Source organism: Chenopodium quinoa, unplaced genomic scaffold (genome assembly GCF_001683475.1).
Source record: "Chenopodium quinoa cultivar QQ74 unplaced genomic scaffold, ASM168347v1, whole genome shotgun sequence".
In the NCBI taxonomy this organism is placed as follows: domain Eukaryota; kingdom Viridiplantae; phylum Streptophyta; class Magnoliopsida; order Caryophyllales; family Amaranthaceae; genus Chenopodium; species Chenopodium quinoa.
The window spans coordinates 6055559-6077935 of NW_018745413.1; the positions used below are offsets into that span (position 1 = coordinate 6055559).

A 22377-nucleotide genomic window follows, 5' to 3' on the forward strand; every position below is an offset into this window, starting at 1 on the left:
ACCGTATATTTAAAGCCCAGGACCGAGATAAAGAAATTTAGTTCGGTGATTCAAGGCTCGATATATGAGGAGGTCCAGGATTTTACAAGATTATACAAGTTATTATTACGGACCAAGCAAGTGAAGAAACTAAGGCTAATAAACTCTAAAAGCCCAAGTCAAAACCTACAAGGCCTGGTAAATAGATGGGTTCGATCTCCTTGGGCCCTACTCCAGCTGACCCCGTATTTGCTCCAAATTCACGCGGCTTTTGTATTTGGGGATTTATTCTTTGTTGGTTAATGGGATCTTTAGGGTTATTTTCCTATATAAAGGAATAGTAGTTACGTAGGATGGTAGGTTAGCTTTTTCATTGTTTAGTTTTAGATTAGTTTTAGTTAGTTTTATTTGTTTTGTGTTTCATTAGTTTAGTTTTAGTTTTATTAATTTGTTATTCGTTTTAGTTTAGTCTTTTTTTCTCTTTCTCTCTCCAACTTTTCTCTCTCTCTCTCCTTTTAATTAAAACTCTTAATCTTACTTTCTCTCTTATTTCTCTCTCTACAACTTTTGATTTAATTTCAGTAATTTATTCTCTTTCTTTGATCATGTCTCCTTTAATTGTTTTGTTTAGTTTAGATTTAATTATGTGTGAGTAGTTTTCTTTCTAGGGTTTATAGGGATCTATAAATAATATGAAGGGGTAATTTATTGTTATTGAATGTCAATGCTTAATTAATTTCCTATTGATTGATTTAATGCTCTGTGACTAGATCAGGCCTGATCTTTTATGCATGAGTTTGACAATATTGATTCGAGATTCGAGAGATGAGAATTGATGTTTAGGTCTAGGTTCAATAGGCAGGTTAATTTATAAATGGTTAAGTCGAGATTCGAGAGATGAGATTTAATACCGGTAGATTAATTATGTGATTGTAATACGTAGTGAAAGTCCTTTATGATCTGATTAATTTATGCATTGATGATTGATTGTTATGTTTTACCCTGGAATATTATTTATTGGTGAACCTATGCCCTAGGTATTTTATTCATTGATTTTATCTATTCTTATTCTTATCTACTTTTACTCTTAGTAGTTTAGTTATCCTTCGATTACAATATTTTGGTTACTTAATAATTTAGATTATAATAACTAATTAGGAATAGAAAGACTTGTTTCCCTGTGGATTCGACCCTACTTCCCTATCTACATTAGTTAGAGGATTTAGGAATTATTTTTGATTAGGTGATACGACTTTAGCCTGTCATCGGCCCAACGCATTCTTTCACTTGAAAGACCACATCGAGCTATGGATGATTTTGTATACTAGAAATTTTCTAGGGATGGTTGCTTTTCTACTAAGTCGGCCTACTCTTTGTTGGTTAGACAATCCGTCGTTTCAATTGTCAGTTCTCCGGCTCCTAATCAGTGGTGGAAATCCTTCTGGGGTCTTCCCCTTCTACCTCGATTCAAGGTGTTTTGTTGGAAGATACTTCATAATGCCCTACCATTATTGGAAACTCTGGCTTCCAGAGGTCTTCCGGTGGATCCACTTTGCTGCTTTTGTCGTCTGCATTCTTAAACGACTGCCCACTTGTTCAAAGATTGTCCCTTAATTAGTTCCCTTCGGGATTTAGCCTTCCCCTCTCTGAATAGTGTGGCCTGGTGGTCTTGCACTTCAAGGAGTCCAAGGATTAGATAGGTCTCACATCCTTCGTCTCCTTCCTATGGACTATCTGGATTATTAGGAATGACAGTGTTTTTCGACAGGCGGTTTGGTCTCCCTGTTTATTTCATCGTCTCTCTAGGGAATGGACAGCTAGAGCCCTTCAGGCTCAGGAGTTCCGTCGACACCTTACCTCCTTGGCTGGAATTCCTCTTAAGCCGGTCCACCAAGTGGCTCCTTTGTGTATACAGGGGGATTCTACGGATATCTTAGATCATTGTTTAGTTTTTGATGGAGCCTGGCTTTGCAGTGATAATCGTGCAGGTGCTGGCTGGATTATTTGAGATGCGAACTCTGATAGAGTTCTCGGGGGTGGAGCGTGTGCTTGTCGGGCTCATAATGCTCTTCAGGCGGAACTGCAGGCCTTCTTAGGGGGCCTCCGGTTGGCCTTGCGCAGGGACCTTCTGCGTATTCTTGTTTATACTGATGCGCTCTGCTCGTTTCCTTGTTCCAGTTGTCTCGGTCCCTTTGATATCTCCTACTTCTGGTTGCTACGGGAAATTCAAGAGCTTCTTCCCCGCTTTTTGTCTTGTCGGCTATGTAAGGTGCCTCGACAGTGGATCGCTCTAGCACATTGGTTGGCAGTTAGTGCTCGGGATCGTCGCTACCTTTGTTAGTCCTTTTAGTTTTGCAGTTTTTGTTTGTTTTGTTAGTGATCTTTGTCAAAATAAATAAATAAATAAGTAACAAACTATAACCATTACTGAGTAATATTTATTTTGATATCTTATAAACATATATTCAAATGAATTTTTTTTTTCCCAAATGAGAAGCTCTTTTACCATTTCCACTTACAACAAGCATAAGGGTATTAGAGCAAGATAAACTAAGATCTTACTAACTCATCACGCTTATTCACATAGTGTTGCTTATAACACCATTCAGAAGCTGAGATTTGGTATAGGGAGAAGTACATCGTCAACAAAATCATACACACTGTCCGAAACTCCAAATATTAATATTAACTACAGAAACTGATTTCATTTATAATCAAGAAATGACTCTCTATACACAAAAATAATAGTAATAATTTAATCTTGTTCAAGAAAAGAAAAAATAAATCATCAAAACTTCTCAGCCATTATAGCCCATCACATCTCACCTAATGCTTTTTTAATATCACCCTGCAGAACAAGAGGTCAAAGAAGAACATTCAGATTTCTGGAAATATAGCAATGAGAGTGCGAGATGTAAAGATGAGGAAGACTGGAAGAGCATGAAGCACCTCGATGGAAAGCGGAGGAGTTGTTGTACCATATCGTTTGACGACTTTTCCATCCTTGCCAACGAGGAACTTTGTAAAGTTCCATTTGACACTGTTTCCAAAAAGAGATGAACGCTTACTTGCTTTAAGGAATTTGTACACAGGGGCTGTCTTCGGTCCATTGACGCATACCTGTTACAACAAATTCAAGTACAAACAATTGGGAAGTGGCAGAAATGTGATATTAGTAGCTTAGTGCTATAGCTGGAAACAGATAGATAAATAATTATGCACAAATATATCAGTAACCAGGTTAGCTTCAGCTCTTGTTAGTGTAATGGGAGTTCAAGGAATACCACTAAACAAGAGTTATTTCTGTAATCTCTACTTTTTCTTTTCTCACCCACCTTTTCTTTGTTTCATCTTGTTTAAATAGCTGTGTTCGAAAATTGTCTTCTGTCACTTGGGTTCCCCCCACCCCACTTGGTCAAGCAGCACACGAAGGGGTGGGTGTGTTCAAGAAAATTTTTAAATGCAAACATCCTAAAGAACTGATGCGATATGCTCCTTGACTATAGATAAGAGAGGTGCATACGAGAAAAAGATAAGAGAGGTGCACTAGTTGCTCGTGCCCACTAATATAGACCCACGGCAGTGAACTATCAACTTAACACACCGTTCACTGGTTCAACACCCCCTCCACCACCCCCCCCCCCCAACCCCAAAAAAAGGGGGGGGGGGCAGTGGGAGCACATTAACTTCCGATGCTCTGACAATACGCAGTGTGGAATTCAAATATGGGAGTGCCAAATGTGCATGATCAAAGTGGCAAAATCACTATTTACAGTGAGTCAGAAACCTAAGACCTGTCAACCAGAGAATATTCAAGTGGAATTCCATTTGACTGTTCACGATATTCTGACCTGATTGTTGCTGTTATTTTTCAAATAATAAGATGCTGATAAATGGAAGCTGCAGGCCAGCTGCTGATCTAGGGCTGAGGAAATTCTTGATTTTTTTTTTTTTTTTTATTTAGTGGGTTGAAATATACACAACTGTTATATAATTTTCACTTTTAAATCAAATTTCTTTTCAGGAAGAGAAGCTTAATACAACTGCTAGATAAGCAAGCCAGTGACCAAGCCGTACTTAACACTACTTTCATTCCTTGTCGTCAAGCAAATCCATTTTACTTTGAAATAGTTCTTTGGGCATAATCCCTCAAAAAGTAGGAGGCTCAGGTTTTGATAGCCCTCTAAGATATAAATTAATTATTAATAAATATAATTCATTAAAAATTAAAGAAAATTTCATCATTAAAAAGACAGGAAAATTTCTAAACCTAAACTAATAATAATTTTTTTCCCCTCATTCAATATCAGTTAGATAGGATACACTACCATAAAAAATCCAAAAGGATGCAGAGGACACCATTCTATGGTCTCTATTGTCTATCACACAAAACCTGCCAACTACAAGTTCAGCCCATGAAATCCAATTATGCCTTTTCAAGTTTCAAACCACAAAGCCAAAAATGGGTAAAATCTAATCATTCCTTTTCAGCCACAAAACTACCAGTGAGAAATACCCAATCTTTCCTTTTCAACCACAAAGCCATAAATGCTCTCCTCCCTCATACTTCCACATAATAACATCATACCAGTAAATGCTTCATGAAAGACCCAAACCACAACCATCAAATCCCAACATATTTCATAATAAGAAACTAATCTACTATACAATAATATACTGCTCTTAGATTCCTCACCAATGGCAAGAAAATATGAAACCCAAAATTTTCACTGTTAGGTACGTAGCACTAACATAAGAAATTTGACACATAGGGTCTAAAGTCTAGCATGTATTGAGCCATACTGAACATGCAGTCAATAAAATTGTTTTGATTTTCCTTAGAGACCTTTGCTTTCCAACTAAGTGATAGAAGACGAAGTATATTTTATAAGGTGTTGTATGAAAGAGTACTCAAAGAATTTTAGAAAAAGGAAAAATCGTCGAACACTCCTAAGAAATTTGTAAGCCACCCTAAAAATAAATAAAAAATCAATGCCTACTCCTGACCTCAACTAAAAAGGAAGTTACAATCAGAACACACTGCATAGTAGGAAGCTGAAAGACAACAAAAAGAAATGTAAAAAAGGCCATGGAATCCTCAATCAATCAAAGCCTTAATCCCATAAGTGGGAATATGACCAAGGGATAATTGAACAAAAACACCTAGATCATAAATGCAAAAGCATCATATTTGTTGCTTCTAAAGACTGGGTACCAAAAGGGAACTTGATTCAAGGTAGAATGAAAAAATATATATAGCAACCAAGAAAATGTTCCAAGGCCATATAACAGCGACATAGTTCTCCTCACAGAGCCTAGATCTCTTTTGTCCCATTACTATAAAATATAAATCATCTCTTGTATCCTCCACATTCTAGATAAAATAAAGTTTCTAACAGACGACATGTGAAGGTATATTATTACTAAACATGAAAAAGGCCACACATCAAAAGAAATCCGCACAAGATTATAAACTAAGGAATGCTCAATGAGGACAAGTATACATTCCACAAAAATGAAACTCCCAGCAAAAAAAACTGCAAACTTACCTTTTGAAAAATGGGATACTCAGCACTGAATCTTGTACAAGCAAAATTTGCAGCATCTTCACTTGTCCCAGGTTCTTGCTTTAGAAATTGATTGCAAGGAAAAGCCAAGACTTCAAAACCTGAGATACCAGATGCAAAATGACTTTTTCAATAAAAAAAAAAGGGGGGGGACAAAAAGGTTTCAGTTGAGTATAAAGAGATCGAAATGAGTGAATAACTTCTCTGAATAAAGCACAGTTAGCACAACTGATTCAATAAAAACTTAAAACAATTTTGATTCACAATCACTCGCCTACGTTTCCTAATCTCTTTTTGTGTCCCTTCACTCACACACCTAGCTCTAAGAAGAAGAAAGGCATTGACATCTCTTAAAAGTCCGAATTAAAGTGAGTACCAACTACCAAGATATTTAATGTCATGTTCACTTCAGACATCCCCTTCAAGCTTCAACCAGTCATAATACATACATATAAGACCCTTCATTGCTAATAGAGAAAATTCGTTTTGGACAATACATTTGTGATGAGTCTTTGGGTTTTTTTTTTGGATGAATTATTAGTGTGACAATCCAATAATGCAAAGCATGTATTCAATGCACTGTGTCATCCTAGAAAAATCATTTCATTCTTCATTGATGAGATTTTTTTAATTTTATGAATAATTAGTGTGACAATCCAACAATGCAAAGCATTTATTCAATGCATTGTCATCCTAGAAAGATTAGTCATTTCATTCTCCATCGGAACTCCGCCACTAGGTTTTCCGCTGCAGTCCCAAGCCTGGATAAAGGAGGGTTACGATAGGCCAGTGACATCCAATGTAAAACTTTGTCACATTGCTTGACATGAGCCACAATTATTGAGAGTACTACTAGGATCGCTGACCTCTTGGGAAGTTCTCATGTTGGATTAAGGCATTCAAGCAGAAGAAAAAGATGAAACTCATGAAAGTTTAAGTTCTTTTAAATTCTAAGTTCTAGCAACAGGTTCCAAAGATTCCTAGATCACCACCAAGGTTATGAAGGAAACAATTGAGTCAATAACGTGTATCAGACAAAAAAGTCCTGCATATGCCTAGAATCAACACTAATCCATAAGAAATCAATAGGTAAACAATAATAAAAACCCCACAATTTACACTGTATTTGCAACATAGGAAAAGAAAATATATTATTAAAGGTACATATGGATATGGTATTATGATTAAGGACTATTAGACTCCAATGTCCGACACAATTCTTCGTCTAACAGTGATCCAGTAGTAAACAAGTCTACCAACATTATTACTTATTCATTATTCCCATCCCATTTTCAAAACCATGGATTTAAAAAGAGCCATCTCCTGAACCCTACTGCCATCTCGCAAATAGTATCACCAATAGAATCATTATAATCTCTCATTAGTCATACACAACAAATAACCCCCAATCTTTTTCTCAAATCCTTCCACTTTTCCTCCTGCTCCCAGAACCATCACAAAATAATTTTCTAAATTTGGTCATTTTCTCAATATCTCACACTAATTTCACTAATTGTAGTTCTAACTTCACAAACAAAAGACAATCACAAGTTTATCATACTAATACATAACAACCCAAAAACAAAACAAACAAAAAGCAAAAATCTTACCATTATCCCTGTATTTCTGGTACAATTCTGTCAACTGGGTATAATTTACATTGGTAAACCCACTGCATATACCAACAAAAACAACAAAAACACAAATTCTTACACTATAAACAACCAAAATATAATAAATTCAAAAATCAACAAACCAATTTAAATCAATGTAAAGTAGGATTACCATTTTGAAGCAACGTTGACAACCAAAAGAACTTTCCCTTTATACATACTTAGATCAACATCCTTTCCCTTATTATCCTATTCACACAATTGAAATTATAATAAATACCTTACATCCAATTTTGGATTTCTCAAGTGGGATAATACAATTTTTCATATAAATCAACCAAAAAAAAAAAGAAAAAATTTCAATTACCTTAACAGTAAATTCATGGATGGATTGTTGTGGGACTGATTCAACAGCACCCATTTGAGTGGAAAATGAAATAAAATTAAACAAAAATAAAAAAAAAAAAAAATTATAGTCCCTTTTATCTGAAACTAAGATCGACTAAAGATTGAGTAGATGAAGATGATTGTGTTTGTGTGTGTAGGTTTTTTTTTTTGAGGGAATGTGTTTGTGTGTGTAGGTTGTTAGCTGCCATAAGAAACGCGGCAAACACTGATTTATTTACACAGGATGGTATTGGGTGGGCCTCCAAGGTAGGGGCATTTTCATTATTATTATTTTTATTGGTAGAAAAGCATTAATTAAAAATGTTGGTAGTGGTTGTTCCACCTTAATTAGATTAAATAATAATAATAATAATAATAATAATAATAATAATAATAATAATAATAATAATAATAATAAAAACAATAATCTAATATATATATAAATAAATTAGGCATTTTTCGGGAGCATTTGATGCGCCACATAAGAAAAAGGTATTATTTTGACCAATGAAATTTTAGATTAATAATTTATTTTAGAATTAAAAAATTCACTCGCCACCTAAGAAAAAGTGACGAATAAGATTTAAGAATTTTGCCATAAAAATAACGAATAGTGAACAATTGAAATTTAAATTATTTTAAAAACTAATAATTATGTTTTTTACATATATGGATGTAAATCTTTGATCGTAAATATCTTTAATCTCTCCCTAGCAAATATTATAAAAATTAGATATTAAAAATGTACTCATCGAAACGAATAAAACTAAATCTCATATCACTATGTTTTTCCTTATATACAAAGAGAAATTTAGAAGATTCCCCCTAATTTTTTTAATAGTTAAAAGATTTTAGATGAGACTGACATTTTGAACAGAACGAGTATATAAAAAAACGCATTTGCAAAGAACTTATTTTAATCAATAAATAAAATGATTTGTCATTTATTTTTTATTAAGAAAAATTAAAGAATAAGGTTTGGAATTTTAAATTCAAGCGCCACGTAAAAAAAAATAAACCTATGAAAGATAACTTTAGTGTTAAAATTTAAAAAAAAAATTATCTTATGATATTAGGAATTTTATTCAAATATCCGATGAATGATCTTCATATTAAAAAAATCTTAAATTAATTAAAAAGATTTACTAGAACCGTGCATCGCACGGGCTTATATCTAGTAATAATAATTATACTCCCTCCATCCCCAATTGATAGTCACTTTTGAAGAAAAATCACGAGAATTAAGGAGAATTAAAGAAAGTATATTGAAAAAGTAAATTTACATTGGGTATGCAAAAAAATAGAGAGAAAAAGTAATTAAAGTACATGGGAAAGTAAAATTTACATTGGAAAGTTAAATTTGCACAAATATTTTTGCAAATGTTAGAGAATTTTGGTAAAAAAATACTATTAATGGTACTTGAAAAAAAACAAATGTGACTTACATTTTGGGTGCCCAAAAATGGCATAAGTGACTATCAATCGGGGACAGAGGGAGTAATTATTATTATTATTATTATTATTATTATTATTATTATTATTATTATTATTATTATTATTATTATTATTATTATTATCTAAAAAACAAAAGTCATACAACCTACAATAAATTAGTGGGAAGCCGAGATACAATTTGAGCTCCCACTCCTCTAGCTATAGCAAAGCTTACCTTAGTGAAGATATGAGCTGCCGCACGAGCTCCAATGTCTTACGTCGTCGAGAACCACTGAACCCGCTTCAGCAATGCAACAGGCCCCTTCTCTAATCCCACAAGAGAAGAAAAGGAGAAGGGGATGAAACCATATCCATTCGCCCGACAACGAGCTTCGTACTTAACCCGCTTCCAATGAGTCGCATCAACCACAACCCGTCCAGGAACAAAGTCATCTAGCCCTGTTTATGTCAAAGGAAAAGACCATGTGAAGTCGACACATACATCATGACCACAATTCCATGAATAAAGTAACATATCGGCAGGTCTGAGGGCTCCGTCATTCCCTCCCGACAATCCTATGTCAACCTCCTATCTTGCTGAAATCCCAGATGTGTAGCGAATATCAACAAGGGTATCCCGAACAACATTATGTCGATGTTTAATACCCACAATGCCAGCACACGACGACGGATGGTCGCCGAAAATATCCCCAGTAAAAACCCCAAGCAGAGCACGCCGTCGAGATAGAGAACAATGGAACACCCATCCGGTAGAACAGCACACATCGGTATGTTTTCGCGTTCATCGTCTGACTCAACCCAAAAATAGGGACAACCCATAGCCAAGCAAAGGTGTGAACTCCTTGCTGCGATTTCCACAATGCTGATTGACGAGAAGATAAAGAGAATGTGGATTCTACAAATGTGGTAATCTTTTTGAAATATATATCTACCGATTTCTTCGGGATTTTAGGGGCAGCGATCTTACTAGGATTACTCAAAATTTCATACTCAACCACTCCATTATATAGAAGCAACGCATCCGCGAAGACTCGACCTAGGCCAACAACGCTAGCATGCCGTAAAATCTGTGTCTGCAACCCAACAAACTATAACCGAGAGGCAAGAAAGGCATAATGACTAACATCACCTGCGGAATAAACACCAAGTCCGCCAAATGCAAATGGTAAGGTGGCAAGCCGCTACTGCCCATCGCCAAACCCAGGACCTGAAGCAGTAACGATACGCTCTAAGGACGATCAAAGAGCCTTGTAAAAAGTGCGCTAAGCCACCTCAAAAGTACTAGGAGGACAAGTACGTAGAGAAAATTAGAGTTTAGAAACTTCGGTACATGCCCTAAGTAACAACAACTCACACTAGGGATCATCGAGCTTAGCAACTCTATCCATTAAAGCAATGGTCTTGGTTACCCTCTGTATCACAAGGTCACCTCCAAAACCGGGATCAGAACTAGCTAGACCGCCAAGTAACTTAACACCATGTGAAGGTCGAGAAATATTAGTCGGAAAGACACCCACAAGCCTGCTTCGAGGGTCCTCTAAAGGCCAGAAAACTTCAATTTTTTCCACATTGTGATGTAACCCAAAACGAGGCCCTTCCTCCATGATCAACTCCAAAACTTTCCCTATCACTAAAGTGTCACCAATAACATTGTTGTCATCCAAATACCACGCCTGAAGACATAAGTCAAAAGCATCTCTGTTTTTACAAACCAGGAGCTGTAAAACCAAAGCAAAAAGTAGAGGACCAAGGGGAACACCCTGCTGCACCCCCTGACACGGCCATAAGGATTGGTCCCCATAATATAATCTGGCTGGATTTGAATAGAAAAATTCAACCCATCGCAAAATGCCCATACAATGACGACAAACTTCACGTAACATGACCGTACGATCAATAAGATTGAAGGCATTTTGAAAATCCACTAATAACATAGAAAGACCAACCTCAGAACTGCGATCCTCAAGCAACTGATTGAAAAATACCAAACTACTTAACTTGGAAGTATATTGATAGTATGACATAATGTGTGAGATTTGCTAATGTACAAAATGGCAATTGTTTCGGGGTTTTCTGATGTCCTGCGGGAGAGTTACAATTCCGAGACTGGAACCGGACGCCTGTACCTGCAAAATAACGGAGACTCCTGAGAGCTCCGCCTCCAACGGTCAAGTTAGTACCTGATTAAGGAGTAATTAATACAGAAATTAAAGTAATAAGGTCTCTCTAGGTGAGAGTATTTAATGTAGGTAATCTGCTTTGCTAGCGAGATCAGCCGGTTATTAGTGTGTTCCGTAAATTATTCGGTCCCCTGATTAATGAGGATTAATCGAGTATTTATAGCCTTGGGAAGCGTGCAACTCTCTAGGTTTAAGGTAAACCTAGGGCCGATCGGGCTTCTAGACTGAAATGGGCCTTGATGGCCGGTTGTCCCATTTGGCATGGGTGGACACGTGGCGTGTCTTAAGTGGTCCGTGGAGGACGCGTGGCGGAACCTGGTTGGTCCACTTGTCAAACGGCGCTTGGTGGATAAAAATCCCCTAATCATTTGCCCCTCACAGGTGGCACGCGACTGGTCACGTGTCGCCTGTGACAGGTGTCGCACGGTGACAGGCGACGGCCCGTTACAGGTGTCACCTTGCAGACGGCCGGGAGATTCTCCCGCCCAAATTTGAATTCGGAAGCGACCCTTCGCCTTCTCATTTTGCCTATAAAAGGAAGTGCTGACTTCGGTCATTTTCACATTTGAGAATTTTTGCGAGAACATTCGGACCCCTGAACTTGATCTGACATTTTCGGACTTTTTCTGCCTACCGCCTGTTCTGACAAGCCGACTGACCCGAACTTTCAGGACTTCATCAACTGTCATCCGTTCAGGTAACTCAGTTCTCTTACTCTTAATTTTCTTTTTATTTTTTGAAATGGCACCATGGAAGCACACGACACGCCCTAAGTTAGTGATCAGCCGGTCACCGGGGACGGCTGAATCTAGGACTAGGAGTGCCGCCTGCCCTTTTCTGGACCCATCTTTGCCCTTTATACAAAGTCCGACTGAATCTGTGTCTATGCAGAACGTGATGGCCAGAACAAAAAAAGACTGCTAGAATATCAAACTCAGACGGCTCCTCCCAAAGGGTACTCCTTAGCGAAACATCTGACCAGGCGCCAGATGTGGAACGAGGCGACTGTCAAGCTGACAGTTCTGAGAGAGGGACCAAGGTGTTCCCTTCTCATCTAACCGTGGACATGTCTAATTTACCTTCTGCTCCTTCTAAGGGAGAGGAGGCGGGCCCCTCTAGGAGAGGGGAGGAGTCGTCCTCTTCGGACTCGTCAGGGGACGAGTCCGATTCCAGCTCTTCTGACCATAGTTCTTCTGACCATAGTTCTTCTGACTCAGAAGAAAAACATAACCGCCTACAAGAGGCGAGAAGTTCCCATGCAGTGGAGAAGGGGGATAATTGGGCAGAGCCGTCCGCCTCTTACAGAGAGGAAAACACCCCCTACTACTGCAGGGTGCCCCGGGCCGGATCGCAACCATGCGAGACAACGTGGCGAGCTTTATTGCTAACCACAAAATGAGCCCGGAGTATTTACTATTTGTGCCGGATCCAGAAGATACTGTCGTCTGGCCGGCTGGTACCAGCTATGGTGACGGCTGTTTTGGCTGCTATGTGGCGGCCATCAAAGCTGGTCTGCGCTTCCCATTACATCCGGCTGTTCAGCGGATTTTAGATGGGTATGATCTGGGGTTATGGCAGTTAGCCCCCAACTCTTGGGTAAACGTACTCGGCTATGTGGCCGGGTGCGAACTGAACGGGGTGGAGCCAAGTTTTGAGGCTTTCGCCCAGATGAACTATCTCAGCCGGACCCCTAAGTCGGGAGGTACCGGCTGGTATCAACTAACAAGCCACAGGGGTTACCTCATGACGAGAGGTAAGGCAAACAAATGGAAGGATTGGCGGAACACCTTCCTTATTATCGAGAGTTCAGACACGGAGCTGAACAAACGTTTTAACAAGTGGAACAGGGATCCGCCTCTTCTTGCAGGCGGCCGCAGCATGCCGCCTGTTCCCCCAAAGGCTAAAAGAGAGATCCTAGACAAAGGACTCTTCAAAGTAGAGACTAGGGTGAACTCTACTTCAGGGGTACGAGAGCAAGTACCCCTACACTGCGTCCCGAGCTTCAAGTGGCTCTATGATGAGTACTTCTTGGCCGCCTGTGGCCTCGGCAGTCGGTGCTCTAGAGGTAGCCGGCCTGACGAATACTCTGTTTTCTCACGCCTTGTTTACTTGGGATTTTTACTAACTTTGCTGTTTATTTCTTTCAGCCGACGCCATGAGTAAAATAACAGCATCTAAGACTGCGGCGGCCATGCTGCGGGTTTCGCTAATGAAGCAGTTGTACGCCGACTCCCCCCGCAAGGAGGCACCCTTGGTAAGCTTTGAAAACTCTTCCCCTTTAAGTTGTATTATGCATATACTAACTCTTTTTGTTTTCAGTCTGGCACTCCAAGGGCTTCTTCCTCGCAACAGCCGGACCCCAAGGCCCGGAGAACGACTGTTGCAAGCTCTCCTGGGTCTTCCAGGAAAACAGTGGCGGCTGAGAAGCAGCCGGCCACTTCCTCAAAAACCCAGGCGGGGCCGCCTAGATGTATGGACACTTGCTTGTAAAAACTCACTCTTGCTTCCTTCTTGATTAGGTCTAACTTGTTTTTCCTTTTGCTTAATGCAGCCGGCCCCCAGGGACTTGACTTGGTTGAGGTAGCCAAGTCAATGGTTAAAGTAGTTCCTCCCTCTGACAGGGAGGCGGTCAAGGGTGCCGGCACCCTTGACCTCGATGGAATTTCGGGGATCCTAGCTGAGGTATACCCTTTTGAAGTTCCAGGACGCCTGTTAACCCTTATGACTGGAAACTGACGCCTGTTTTTCTTTGTACTTAGGCCCTGCTCCGAGTCAACAGCCTTCGCAAGCCGATTGATCGGAAAAACAAAGAGGTAAAGGCCGCAAAGGCTATGGCCGCCTCCAGCTGTGATAAAGCAATGTTTCAAATTGCCCAAAATGAAGTACTGACCATTGATCTTCTTTATTATCAGGCGCAGGCGACCGCCGCTGTTCGGGCTCAGCTAGAGGCGGCCCAAAAGAAGGTTGACGAGCTGGAGGGGACCGTCACCAAACTTAAAGCCGAGCTGAAGCCCCTTCGTCAGAAAATGCACTCTTACGAAGCCATGGAGAAATCTTTGGCTAACGTAAAAGAACGCCTGGTGAACCAGGAGAAGAGTCTTACCCAAGAGCTCTCGGACAAGGCCGAGCAAGAGAAACAAGAGCTCGTCCGGGAGATGGTGGAAGACTCCGCCCAAATCCAACGCATGACCTGGGAACGACTGTTCCCCAGTGCCGACTTTGCCTCATGGGAAAGAACGTACCGCCAGTGTTCGGAAATATATAATCAACAGATCCTGGCGGCTGCTGAAGAAGAGGCGATGGACGTTGCGTTGGAGGAGGAAGAGCCGGTTGTGGCGCTTGTGCCACTTGGGGGTAAGGCATCAAAAGATGATGCAGCTAAGGCCGAGTCCAGCAAGAAGAGTGCTGACCAGGCGGCTGCTGCTGATACTGAACTGCCCCCTTCTTAAGCTTTAAGTATATTTTTTTTTTTTTTTTCCACGGCCTGCGTGCCGTTTGCTTTGTAATTACCCGGCCAGGGGGCCGGGGTTTTGAATATTCTGCTGGTCTTTTATGGCCGGCTCATTTTAATCAAATTTTTTGTTTTTGTTCAAATTTGTCTAAGTATTTGAAATTTGCTCACTAGACAGACTGTTGTGTATGGCCGAACGTTAAGACAGGTACAAATAGTAAGTATGCCGCCTATGCCCCTGGACGACTGGTTGTCTGTTTCCAGGATAGATGATCAGTCGGCCATTTAATCAATCGGTATTCGAACTCTTTATTCAATTTGACCAAGTAAATAGAATTACCAAGTAGCCAAGGAATTTAAGTAGGAAAACAAGCGGCGGGTACCGGTTGTTTCCCTTTATTGCCAATGTTTGGCCTCTAATTTGTTATTTATTAACCTAGCAAGAGTATTGGTTGAGAGCCTTTGTTTATTAAAAAACAAGTGGACGACTCGTACCTTTTAGGCTCAGTACTAAGTTTGAGTGACTATTAAGTTAACATAGGAGTTACTTAGTCTTCGTCACAATCTTGATTGAGTAGTAAAGGTATCAGGCGGCGTAGGCCGGCTAGACCCCTTGATTTACCAATGTTTGTTTGGCTATTTACTCAATAGGTTATCCAGTAGGAATAGGGGTTCGAGTGCCCTTGTTTGTATAAAACAGGCGGACGACTCAAACTTTTTAGGTTCCATACCAAATTTGAAGGAGTGACTATGAGTTAACTTTGGAGTTACTCAGTCGCCGTCACTTTTTTTGAGAAGTAGAGGTACCAGGCGGCGTAGGCCGGCTAGACCCCTTGATTCGCCAATGTTTGTTGGCTATTAACTCAATAGGTACCCCTGCATTTATCCCAAGTAATACAGGCGGTCATCTGACTCAGATGTCAACTGCTACCACTGGTTTGGTTAGTGATAGAGTTATCCTTGTCTCAAAAACGGCTACGTGGTTGCCCTTTGGGACAGTCGTATAGGTGCCGTGTAATTAGTTTATAGAACAATGTTCCACCCAAAAGGGAGCTGCTCTCTGCGACGAATTTCATCCGAATGGATGCCGCCGGACGCCTGCTATAATGTTGGGACAGGTCGGATTAGTTTTTAAAAGTTAGATCAGTTGACTAGGCGCCTGGTCTGATCATTCGGCCAGTGGCCTTGGTATGTTCTTGGTGAACGTATGTGCTAAGTAAAAGAAGGGTAGCCGCCTGTTAGTTACAGGATCGGCCAGGCCCTAAACTTTTTAGCTAAGTATTGTGAGTAAAATACTCGAGGGAGAGTAGCCGACTGTAATGGAACAGACGGCATGCCCCTGTAAAGATAAAGTGAAACTCAATGGAGAGTAGCCGACTGTAAAGGTACAGACGGCATGCCCCTCGTAATACAAAATTGAATAGTAAGTGCCAACTTTTTTAAGTAGCTCTTTACTTTACATCATTCAAAAGAAATATTTCTTAAGGTTATCTACATTCCAAGTTCGAGGCAACGGTTGTCCGTCTGGTGTTTCCAGACGGTAGGTACCGTCCCTGACTTCCGCATAGATTCGGTAGGGTCCTTCCCAGTTGGGAGTTAGTTTGCCAGACTCGTTAGCCCTACCAACTGCTTCCATTTTTCTAAGTACAAAGTCCCCTACTTTGAGTGGACGCCTGTGCACTTTTTTGTTTGTATGATCTAGTCATTCTCAGGCGGTAGATTTCATGGCGCAAAACAGCATTGCCCCTCTTTTCAGGAAGTGAGTCTAATGCCAGGCGCATAGCTTCCCAGTTTGCCTCTTCGTCATATAGCATTACTCGAAGAGTCGGCTCGTAGTGTTCTATTGGAAGAACAGCTTCTGCACCATAAGTTAGGAGGAATGGAGTTTCTCCAGTCCCCCTTTTTCAGTCGTCCTAATGGCCCAAAGAACATGTGGTAGTTCATCTGCCCATAGGCCGCCTGCTCGTTCAATTTTTTTCTTGAGACCGTCTGAGATGATTTTATTAAAGGCTTCTACCTGGCCGTTTGCTTGTGGACGGCCGACAGATGCAAAGTAATGTCCATTCCTTGGTCTCCCAACCAGCTTTTGAGAACAGGCGTCTCAAATTGGGGACCATTATCAAAAACCATAGACATGGGAACCCCGAACCGAGTGATGACGTTTTTCCAAATGAATGAAATTACATCTTTCGTCTTGATTCCCTTTACAGCCTCCGCCTCTACCCATTTAGTGAAGTAGTCAACGGCAAACAAGTATATACCTTCTGCCGCCTGTAGCAGGCGTATATGGACCCCAGAATGTCCATGCCCCACTTAGCAAACGGTAGTGGGCTGTGAATGGTAGTGAGGTCAGTAGCCGGACGGTGAAATTAATTTGCCAAACCTTTGGCACTTGTCACATTTTTTCACCATCTCCATTGCATCTGCTTCCAAAGTAGGCCAAAAGTAGCCCTGCCGCCTTGCCCTTTGAGCAAGCATCCTACCCACCTATATGGGAAGCACAGAAACCCAGAGTGAAGATCATCTAGTATCTCTCGTCCCTTTTCAGGAGTAACACACTTTAAAGAAGGGTTGAAGGTGCCCCCTCTTGTGCAGTTCCCCCTGTATCATTTCAAAAACAGGAGGCTCGTTTTTTCAGTGATGCCGCCTGTTGAGGATCATCCGGCAGTGTACCGTTTGTCAGATATGCCCTGATTGAATCCATCCAGGTTGAGCTTCTGTCTAGAATTCCAATAGGATTTTCCTCGATGCTTCTCTTCTCCATTACTTCCCAAAACACAGTTCGAGGAGTATCGGAGGAGGCGGATGATGCTAATTTCGAGAGTGCATCTGCCTGGTTGTTTTCTGATCTCGGGTACTTGGATCAGATGGAAATCCTCAAGGGAGCCGACTGCTTGTCGGACCGCCTGTAAATATTTGATCATGGCCGGATGTGTTGCTTCGTATTCGCCATTGTACTGACTCACTATCAGTTGTGAATCAGAACAGGCGTCTATTTTCCTTGCCCCGGCGCGCCTTACACATGCGGATCCCGGCTAGTAAAGCTTCATATTCTGCCTCATTGTTTGAAGCCTGGAAACTGAAGCGTAGAGCATACTCGAACCTGTCGCCCTCTTGGAGATTGACATACGACGCCTGCTCCACAACCGTTTGAAGTAGAGCTTCCCGTCCACATATACCTTCCAGACTTGGTCTGGAACTTGAGAGTCAGGAGGACGAGTCATCTCTACAATAAAGTCAGCAAAGGCTTGCCCCTTCACTGCTTTTCTAGGCTCGAAAGTAACTTCGAGACTCTGCATTTCTATGGCCCATTTGATCATTCGTCCGGAGGACTCCATGGTGGTAAGGGGCCGTTTGATCGGTTGGTCGGTATAACACGACGACTGCATGTGCCAGAAAGTAGGGCTTCAATTTTTTAACAGCCATGAAGAGTGCAAGACCAAATTTCTCCACTAGGGGATACCTCAACTCGGCATTTTTCAGTACGTGACTGACAAAGTAGACCGGAAGTTGACAGCCGTCCCTTTCAGCAAGGAGCACCGCGCTTAACGCATGATCAGAGACGGCCAGGTACATGTAGAGATTTTCTTTGGGCAAAGGGCTGACCAGCCTTGGCAAGGAATGCAAGTGAACCTTTAATTTCTGGAAGGCGGCCTCAGCATCCGGCCCCCATTCAAACCTTGCCTTTTTCTTAATTGCCTGGAAAAAAGTATAGGCATTTGTCGCCTGATCGGCTTAGAAATCTTCCCAAGGCCGCCAGACAACCTGTTAACTTCTGAACCTCTCGGACGGTACGAGGCGACTGCAATGTCAATGACCGCCTGTACCTTCTCAGGGTTCGCCTCTATTCCTCTCTGGTTGATAAGGAATCCGAGAAATTTCCCAGACTCAACTCCAAATACACATTTCTTGGGATTGAGCATGACATGGTGCCGCCTGAGTGTGGCGAAAGTTTCTCGGAGGTCCGTCAGATGATCTTTCTGAAGTTTAGTCTTAACAATCATATCATCAATGTATGCCTCGACGTTTCTCCAATCTGATCAAAGAACACTGTGTTTATCATTCGTTGGAATGTAGCCGGGGCATTCTTAAGACCAAACGGCATGACCGTATAACAGTATAATCCCTGATCAGTGACGAAGGCCGTCTTCTCCTGATCTTTCTTCCACAAAGGAATTTGATGAAAACCAGAATAGGCGTCCATAAAACTCATCAAGGCATGGCCGGCTGTTGAGTCGACCAGGTTATCAATTTTGGGCAGAGGGTAACTGTCTTTGGGGCACGCCTTGTTCAAGTCTGTGTAGTTCTACACACATTCGCCAGGTGCCATTCGGCTTTTTAACAAGTACCACATTTGCAACCCAATCTGGGAAGTAACATTGCCGAATGAACCCTGCATCAAGTAATTTTTTGACTTCGGCGGCGGCCGCCTGACCTCTTTCTTCACCATGGTTCCGCTTCTTTTGCCGTACCGGCTTCTTTTTCGGATCCACAGCGAGTTTGTGTACTGCCAGATCAGGACTAATGCCTGGCATTTCATGGACTTCAAATGCAAAGATGTCCTTGTATTCTTTCAACAGGTTGTGAAAGTCATCACCAAGGTTTCTCAGAGCAGTCGTCCCAACTTTGACTGTTCGGTCAGGGCGGGAGTCGTCTAATATCAGGTCCGTATGCTCACCAGCCGGCTGAGGGCGGAACTCATCCGGCCGGTCCTCTGCCAATGATTGCTATTTTCTTGCCTTTCTGGCGGACTCTGTCTGGGACGCCTTTCTTTTTCTGTCGCCTGTTTCTTGAACAGGCGCACTTTCCTTGACATTGTCAAGGTCTGTTTTTTCTCCACTTGACCCAGTGGCCTTAGCAGTGGTTTGACATCCGAGAGATAGCACTCTCGGGCCATCCTCTGATCTCCCCTTAGGGAGCCGACTGTTCCATTGTCCCTTTCAAACTTAAGCAGCATAAGTGACGGGATTATAACAGCCTTGGCACTATTCAGGGTTGGGCCGACCCAGAATCATGTTGTAGGCAGAGAGTTCCTCTACAACTAGGAATCGGACTACCATGTGTCGTCCTTCCCCTTTTTCGCCCAGGCGGACGGGTAGATCAACTCGTCCCAGTGGGTGGACGACTCCTCCTCCAAACCCTATTAAAGGGTGGGAGGCCCGGATGTATGCAGTCCGTCTGATATTTCAGTTTTGACAGACATTTGCTGCTGATGAGATCTGAAGAGCTCCCAGTATCTATGAGGATTCGACCAACTCTCTGTTGGCCACTTTACATTCAATAACGAGAGGGTCGTCATGCGGCCCCCTTATTCCTCCTAGATCCTCTTCAGTGATGACAATCTCAGGAAATGTATATTTGGACGGTCGTTCTTGGTGAACGGAATTTACATCTAACCGCCTTATATTATCTTTGTTGCCCCTAATAGTGGGGCCCGCCTCCTGAGAAGCCGCCTGCAATGGTGTAGACGACTGCATCATCTGTATCGGAACTGTCGGCCTGTTGATTCTTTTTTGGCCGACTGCTTTTTTGAGGAAGTATTCCCCGTAGATTTCTTGACATAAGTGTCAAGATCACCTTGATCAGCCAAGCGGTCTAGGTACCAGCATGAGACTAATGCAGTCGTTGGTGTGATGACCAATGTCATCATGATAAGCACAGATTTTGTCTTGGTTCCGGTTGCTCGCAGAACCTTCATGGGGAGCGGTTTCTCAATTGAGAGCCGTCCCTTTATTTCTTTTAGGATAAACTGGTTATCCTTGTTAAACACATACTTTGGGGAGTATGGTTTGAATTCCTTTTTCTTCTTGGCCGGCTGTTTTAGAGGAATCAGCCGCCCAGACCCCTTTTCTTTTTTCATCTTTGTTGGACGACTGTTTCTGTCGTCCTTCTCTATTGTCGAACCTCTTCCCGTCCGACTGTTTCATTGTACACAGATCAGTCGCCTGTATATAGGCTTCTGCTTCAATCAAGGCCTCTTGAAGAGTCGCCACCCTTTTTCGAACTAAATCAAATTTGAAGGTAGACCCGTCTTTGAGACCTCTAAAAAAGTCAGTATAAGCTACCTCATCCGGTAACCCTTGAATCTGTATTCTCATCAGGTTGAACCGCCTGATGTAGGAACGAAGCCCCTCCTTTTCACCCTGCTGAATTGTTCCCAAATCAAGGGTCGTTTTCTTCGCAGGGAATGTTCATTGCAAAGTTGGAGGCAAATAAGTAAGCAAGCGTCCTGAAACTGTTTACACAACCAGTCGGCAGGTTGCCGAACCATTGCTGTGCAATTCCCTTGAGAGTTGCTGGGAAACACTTGCACCAAGTGGGATCATCCAACCCTTGAAGGTACATCAGGTTGGTGAATGCCATCAGATGGTCCTTCCGGGTTAGTAGTGCCATCATAGGCGCCTACTAAAACATTTTTTACTTTGGCCGGCTGAGCGGCTTCAGTAATTTCCTTGGAGAAGGCCGACGGCTGTTCACCAAGTCTAAGCAGCCGTAGCTGCCAGTCCATAGGTTGGACGTTTTTTGCTGCAGGTCCACCAAATGGAGGTGGCTGCATAAAAATATTGTTGTTGCGGCACAAATGGAAATTTGGTACCGCCTGCGCACTAATGAAAGCCAGACTGACGGAGGTGCCGCCTGACTGACTCTCATGGTACGACTGAGTTTGGCCTCATCGAGGCATTTCGCAAACTGTCCTGAAAATTTGAAGTAGAAGCCGACTCTGATAATCGGTCACTCTTCTTCTGCTCTAGCAGGTGCCGAGCATCTGTGAACGTTTGCTTTGACCCGTCCGCCTGAATATGACGAACCGGTTTCCTATTTCCCGTAGGATAACGGAGTTTTGTGAAATCAAGAGCAGACGGCTCCCGCTTCTTAGATTTAGGATGGGGAGTCGCCTCTCGCCCTTGAACTGGCTTCCTTCAGTGAAGTGGAAGGTTTTTTGGCCGCCTGCTCTTTGACTGAAGCAGGCGGTTTTTTGTTGATCAACTCTTGGATCTCTCCCTTGAATCCCCTCATGAAGGTCATGAGTTCGTTCCTTGTGATGGGAGCAGACCCATCAGTCGGCTGTTGCCGAGCAAGCGGTGCGCCTGCTGGCTCGCTTCCTGTTTGAAGATACTCCCGTTCCCTTATTTCAGTATGACGGGTACGGCGGGCCCTTAGGGTCCCGTCTGGAGCTGTATGAGTTTCAACTTCAAATTCACTTTCGGTATCATGGTCCGACTGAACTTGAGGGTCGTCTAGGGGACGCCTCTCTTCTGGGGTCGGTACAGACTTGGATGCCATCTCTGAAGTACTCTCCCCACAGACGGCGCCAAATGTTTCGGGGTTTTCTGATGTCCTGCGGGAGAGTTACAATTCCGAGACTGGAACCGGACGCCTGTACCTGCAAAATAACGGAGACTCCTGAGAGCTCCGCCTCCAACGGTCAAGTTAGTACCTGATTAAGGAGTAATTAATACAGAAATTAAAGTAATAAGGTCTCTCTAGGTGAGAGTATTTAATGTAGGTAATCTGCTTTGCTAGCGAGATCAGCCGGTTATTAGTGTGTTCCGTAATTATTCGGTCCCTGATTAATGAGGATTAATCGAGTATTTATAGCCTTGGGAAGCGTGCAACTCTCTAGGTTTAAGGTAAACCTAGGGCCGATCGGGCTTCTAGACTGAAATGGGCCTTGATGGCCGGTTGTCCCATTTGGCATGGGTGGACACGTGGCGTGTCTTAAGTGGTCCGTGGAGGACGCGTGG

At 42.2% G+C, this 22377-nt stretch overlaps 1 protein-coding gene across 1 annotated transcript; it reads right to left on the reverse strand.

Annotated features, from left to right (window-relative positions):
* Positions 1 to 2568: 2568 nt before the first annotated feature.
* Positions 2569 to 7797, reverse strand: LOC110713462 (probable glutathione peroxidase 5). The gene is made up of 6 exons (XM_021891905.1): positions 7527 to 7797; positions 7332 to 7408; positions 7157 to 7218; positions 5529 to 5647; positions 2929 to 3099; positions 2569 to 2827 (listed from the first exon to the last, which is right to left on the reverse strand). Exons 1-6 carry the CDS (start codon positions 7578 to 7580, stop codon positions 2795 to 2797), a joined length of 516 nt encoding a protein of 171 aa, XP_021747597.1. The 5' UTR covers positions 7581 to 7797; the 3' UTR covers positions 2569 to 2794.
* Between the last annotated feature and the right edge of the window lie 14580 nt (positions 7798 to 22377).

Bases quoted from the DNA above. Each gene is read 5' to 3' on its own strand.
- LOC110713462 (XM_021891905.1), bottom strand. From the start codon at position 7,580: ATGGGTGCTGTTGAATCAGTCCCACAACAATCCATCCATGAATTTACT. The intron at 7,219-7,331 runs GTAATCCTACTT...TGGTATATGCAG, and splicing joins GTCAACGTTGCTTCAAAATG to TGGGTTTACCAATGTAAATT. The intron at 5,648-7,156 runs GTAAGATTTTTG...CTGGTATCTCAG, and splicing joins CCAGAAATACAGGGATAATG to GTTTTGAAGTCTTGGCTTTT.